Consider the following 6,000-nt stretch of genomic DNA (forward strand, 5'->3'; position numbering starts at 1 on the left):
CTCTGTATAACCCCACTCACACTACTAATTGGCAGCTTTCTGCCTATGCAGTGTACCCAGAAAGCTACCAATCAGTGGTGTGGGCGGGGTTATACAGAGTTCAACATTCAGAGAGCTGTTAGATATCACACAGATAAAGCGGTTATTTTATTAAAATTGCAGTAAGCAGCCCAGTGACACATTGCTGGAATAAAAGTCTCTGCCCCTACATCATGCTGCTCTCAGGTGATCAATTCCACACTAGCCAGTTAATTTTCAATATATCATCATCGGGCAGTCTATGTTCCCGTCATTTCCTGCAATTTATATTTACACATTCTGAATCCTACAGGCAATCAGCTGCCCCCTGGCATTACATAGACCGCTACGTGGCCATAGGTGCCGAGGGCTTGGGGATGCAACCTTGCCTTGACCAGGATATTAGGATACAGGGCTGAACTTTTGCCCTGAGTGTAAAGGCTCTGACATGAGGAGGAGAGGGCACAGTGCTCCGGTCACCTGATCGCTTCTGCCCAGCAGGGACAGAAGACTGATGCCATTCATGAAGGCACCGTGACTCCTTCTGCAAAAAAGATGAATTCAAATATTGTACAACAGACAATTGGGAGTGACAAACTCAAAGACCGGGTATGAGTCCTCCATACATCAGGATGAGGTGGGGTGAGAAATATACAGTGAGGTCCATATATATTTGGACAGAGACAACATTTTTCTAATTTTGGTTCTAGACATTACCACAATGAATTTTAAACAACACAATTCAGATGCAGTTGAAGTTCAGGCTTTCAGCTTTCATTTGAGGGTATCCACATTAAAATTGGATGAAGGGTTTAGGAGTTTCAGCTCCTTAACATGTGCCACCCTGTTTTTAAAGGGACCAAAAGTAATTGGACAGATTAAATAATTGTAAATCAAATGTTCATTTCTAGTACTTGGTTGATGGTTGAAAACCCTTTGTTGGCAATGACTGCCTGAAGTCTTGAACTCATGGACATCACCAGATGCTGTGTTTCCTCCTTTTTGATGCTCTGCCAGGCCTTCACTGCGGTGGTTTTCAGTTGCTGTTTGTTTGTGGGCCTTTCTGTCTGAAGTTTAGTCTTTAACAAGTGAAATGCATGCTCAATTGGGTTGAGATCAGGTGACTGACTTGACCATTCAAGAATATTCCACTTCTTTGCTTTAATAAACTTCTGGGTTGCTTTGGCTTTATGTTTTGAGTCATCGTCCATCTGTAGTATGAAGCGACGACCAATCAGTTTGGCTGCATTTGGCTGGATCTGAGCACACAGTATGGCTCTGAATACCTCAGAATTCATTCGGCTGCTTCTGTCCTGTGTCACATCAATAAACACTAGTGACCCAGTGCCACTGGCAGCCATGCATGCCCAAGCCATCACACTGCCTCCGCCATGTTTTACAGATGATGTGGTATGCTTTGGATCATGAGCTGTACCTCGCCTTTGCCATACTTTTCTCTTTCCATCATTCTGGTAGAGGTTGATCTTGGTTTCATCAGTCCAAAGAATGTTCTTCCAGAACTGTGCTGGCTTTTTTAGATGTTTCTTAGCAAAGTCCAGTCTAGCCTTTTGATTCTTGATGCTTATGAGTGGCTTGCACTGTGCAGTGAACCCTCTGTATTTACTTTCATGCAGTCTTCTCTTTATGGTAGATTTGGATATTGATACGCCTTCCTCCTGGAGAGTGTTGTTCACTTGGTTGGCTGTTAAGGGGTTTCTCTTCACCATGGAGATTATTCTGCGATCATCCACCACTGTTGTCTTCCGTGGGCACCCAGGTCTTTTTACATTGATGAATTCACCAGTGCTTTCTTTCTCAGGAAGTACCAAACTGTAGATTTTGCCACTCCTAATGTTGTAGCAATTTCTCGAATGGGTTTTTGCAGCTTAAGGATGGCTTGTTTCACCTGCATGGAGAGCTCCTTTGACCGTTATTTCCTTCACAGCAAAACCTTCCAAATGCAAGCACCACCCCTCAAATCAACTCCAGGCCTTTTATCTACTTAATTGAGAATGACATAACGAAGGGATTGCCCACACCTGTCCATGAAATAGCCTTGGAGTCAATTGTCCAATTACTTTTGGTCCCTTTAAAAACAGGGTGGCACATGTTAAGGAGCTGAAACTCCTAAACCCTTCATCCAATTTTAATGTGGATACCCTCAAATGAAAGCTGAAAGTCTGAACTTCAACTGCATCTGAATTGTTTTGTTTAAAATTAATTGTGGTAATGTCTAGAACCAAAATTAGAAAAATGTTTTCTCTGTCCAAATATATATGGACCTAACTGTAGATCCTTCCCCATCTCCTCTGTACATAGTGCATGGAGTCTAGTGATTTACAGGCCGAAATGCACAATGCATCGCTCAGCAGAATCCAATCCCACAGAAGTCGCACTTCCAGATATCACACAGTAACATGTACAGCAGAAGTCGTCTAGACTTAAGGCCCTTTTACATTTAGCGATGCACCAGCGATCCGACCAGCGATCCCACCCGGTCAGGATCGCTGGTGCATCGCTAAATGATCGCTAGTGAGCTTTCATACAGAAAGATCTCACAGCGATGCAGCAGCGACGCAGCGCACGATACTTACCATTCACACACAGCGATCCTGACGTCCTCCCGCCCGCGTCCAGCGTCGCTCGTCGTCACAGCAGGAAGTCTCAGCAGGAAGCGCCCGACGAGAAATGGAGCCGGACATTCTCGCGCGATCAGCGATGGACAGCGGAGGAGCCGGTCGCTGGTAAGTATCACACATAGCGATATCGCTAGCAATATCGCTATAACGTCACAAAACCAGTGACGTTTTAGCGATATTGCTAGCGATATCGCTTAGTGTAAAACCCCCTTTACAGAGCGAGCTCTGCCCTGACTATCTGCAGGCTGAGGTCCAGCAGTGAACTCGGTCTATAGACACAGTTCTGGAGCCAAAGACTCATCAAGGGCCACGTCAGGCCAGAGAACAAGGATCTACAAAGAGCCCAAACTTCTGAGAATTGCAGAACATTGAGTCTTGCTTCATTTCCCCCATAAAAACAAACACAACCCTGCAGGTTTTGTTTTTTAAGCTCAGTAGGTTCCCTGCAGCTCCTCACCGTAGTGTAAGGAGAGGCCTTTAAGTGGAATTTGCTCTTCAGCACATAGGCCATAGTGCAGAGGTTGTGTCATGAGCACACAAGATTCCCTGCAGATAACAGTCAGCCCCAGAGAGTAAACTTCAGCAGATCTCTAGTGTAAGCAACATGAAGGACTTTAAGAAGACAATGTTGGCCACGAGCACTCGCCCGAGGGTCGTCAATGTTGGCCACGAGCACTCGCCTGAGGGTCGTCAATGTTGGCCACGAGCACTCGCCTGAGAGTCGTCAATGTTGGCCACGAGCACTTGACTGGGAAGTGGCAATGTTGGCCACGAGCGCTCAATGGTGGGGCGGCAATGTTGGCCACGAGCACTCAATGGTGGGGCGGCAATGTTGGCCACGAGCACTCAATGGTGGGGCGGCAATGTTGGCCACGAGCACTCAATGGTGGGGCGGCAATGTTGGCCACGAGCACGCAATGGTGGGCGGCAATGTTGGCCACGAGCACGCAATGGTGGGGCGGCAATGTTGGCCACGAGCACTCAATGGTGGGCGGCAATGTTGGCCACGAGCACGCAATGGTGGGCAGCAATGTTGGCCACGAGCACGCAATGGTGGGCAGCAATGTTGGCCACGAGCACGCAATGGTGGGCGGCAATGTTGGCCACGAGCACTCAATGGTGGGGCGGCAATGTTGGCCACGAGCACTCAATGGTGGGCGGCAATGTTGGCCACGAGCACTCAATGGTGGGCGGCAATGTTGGCCACGAGCACTCAATGGTGGGCGGCAATGTTGGCCACGAGCACGCAATGGTGGGCGGCAATGTTGGCCACGAGCACGCAATGGTGGGCAGCAATGTTGGCCACGAGCACGCAATGGTGGGCAGCAATGTTGGCCACGAGCACGCAATGGTGGGCGGCAATGTTGGCCACGAGCACGCAATGGTGGGCGGCAATGTTGGCCACGAGCACGCAATGGTGGGCGGCAATGTTGGCCACGAGCACGCAATGGTGGGCGGCAATGTTGGCCACGAGCACGCAATGGTGGGCGGCAATGTTGGCCACGAGCACGCAATGGTGGGCAGCAATGTTGGCCACGAGCACGCAATGGTGGGCGGCAATGTTGGCCACGAGCACGCAATGGTGGGCGGCAATGTTGGCCACGAGCACGCAATGGTGGGCAGCAATGTTGGCCACGAGCACGCAATGGTGGGCGGCAATGTTGGCCACGAGCACGCAATGGTGGGCGGCAATGTTGGCCACGAGCACGCAATGGTGGGCAGCAATGTTGGCCACGAGCACGCAATGGTGGGCAGCAATGTTGGCCACGAGCACGCAATGGTGGGCGGCAATGTTGGCCACGAGCACGCAATGGTGGGCGGCAATGTTGGCCACGAGCACGCAATGGTGGGCAGCAATGTTGGCCACGAGCACGCAATGGTGGGCGGCAATGTTGGCCACGAGCACGCAATGGTGGGCGGCAATGTTGGCCACGAGCACTCGCCTGTGAACGGTAGGTAGTTATACCAGTAGTTGGTATTAGTGCCAGGAAGTACTGGGGGAATCAGCATCGAATTTGCAAATCCCTCATCCCCATGTCTGCCAGGTTCTGTGTCCTTTAAGCTACATTGCAGCGTTCTTGGTTCTCCGCGCCCCACAGGCCACATACAATATATGACCATCTACAGCCTGTAAACTAGATTATCGCGGGGAGATCATGTCCTCCTGCTGCTCAGTGAGCAAGAAACAAAGGCCTGTGTGTCAGCTCGCCAGTGTCACATGCTGTATGGGGCACAGCAGCTGCAGCGGATCCTGGGGACACTCAGTCTCTTACACCAGACAGAAGCGACATGTACCGATCACACAGATCACGTGCACATACTAACCAATTGCCAGAGCCAACGATGCAAACTTTCAGTGCCATGTCTGCTGTGCCCGCAGTGCAGAGTGCCGCTCTCCCGGCTGTAGACAGCTCTGCGCCCTCCGCGCTCTCACCAGCTCCAAACTCCTGGCATTTAACCTGAGCTGTCAGTTTGGTGCAAGCCCGGCCCCGCCCCCGGTCGCTGATTGGCTGAGCGCTCAGTCCTTGCCCAACTAGTCAGTGCAGCGCCAAAATATGCGACTGGCAAGAGCCGGGCTGCCAGTGCAGGAGCCGGGCTGTCACTACCGGGGCCGGGCTGCCAGTGCAGGAGCCGGGCTGTCACTACCGGGGCCGGGCTGCCAGTGCAGGAGCCGGGCTGTCACTACCGGGGTCGGGCTGTCAGTGCAGGAGCCGGGCTGTCAGTGCAGGAGCCGGGCTGTCACTACCGGGGTCGGGCTGTCACTACCGGGGTCGGGCTGTCAGTGCAGGAGCCGAGCTGTCACTACCGGGGTCGGGCTGTCAGTGCAGGAGCCGGGCTGTCAGTGCAGGAGCCGGGCTGTCACTACCGGGGTCGGGCTGTCAGTGCAGGAGCCGGGCTGTCAGTGCAGGAGCCGGGCTGTCACTACCGGGGTCGGGCTGTCAGTGCAGGAGCCGGGCTGTCACTACCGGGGTCGGGCTGTCAGTGCAGGAGCCGGGCTGTCACTACCGGGGTCGGGCTGTCAGTGCAGGAGCCGGGCTGTCACTACCGGGGTCGGGCTGTCAGTGCAGGAGCCCGTCTGTCACTACAGGAGCCTGGTATAGGAGCTGGGCTGTCAGTGCTGGATTCAGACTGTCAGTGCAGGAGCAGAGTCAGTGTGGTCACTGGAGCTCATTAACACTTTCATTCAATTAACTCTCAGGAAACAAAGTCAAGGGGTGAGTCTGGGACCAGTGGTTCTCCAAGCTGGAGTATATTTATGTTTTTCCTTACTTTCTCTTGACCTGCTGTTTGCAACGTGACATTAAACCAGAGATTGGACTTTAAGCCTGTGTGTTGCCTCATT

The 6,000-nt window shown here is 51.9% G+C and overlaps 1 protein-coding gene across 1 annotated transcript in view; it reads right to left on the reverse strand.

The window, feature by feature from the left end:
* GPD1 (glycerol-3-phosphate dehydrogenase 1) overlaps positions 1–5,137 on the reverse strand; it is a 62,884-nt gene extending 57,747 nt beyond the window's left edge. The window contains exon 1 of the mRNA XM_073546127.1: positions 4,983–5,137. Within this exon, the coding sequence (XP_073402228.1) occupies positions 4,983–5,020 (38 nt within the window). The 5' untranslated portion in view covers positions 5,021–5,137. The remainder of the gene's footprint in view (positions 1–4,982) is intronic.
* Positions 5,138–6,000: the final 863 nt, after the last annotated feature.

The sequence above is a fragment of the Dendrobates tinctorius genome, unplaced genomic scaffold, assembly GCF_039654945.1.
Source record: "Dendrobates tinctorius isolate UK_male_01 unplaced genomic scaffold, ASM3965494v1 ptg000145l, whole genome shotgun sequence".
NCBI lineage: Eukaryota > Metazoa > Chordata > Amphibia > Anura > Dendrobatidae > Dendrobates > Dendrobates tinctorius.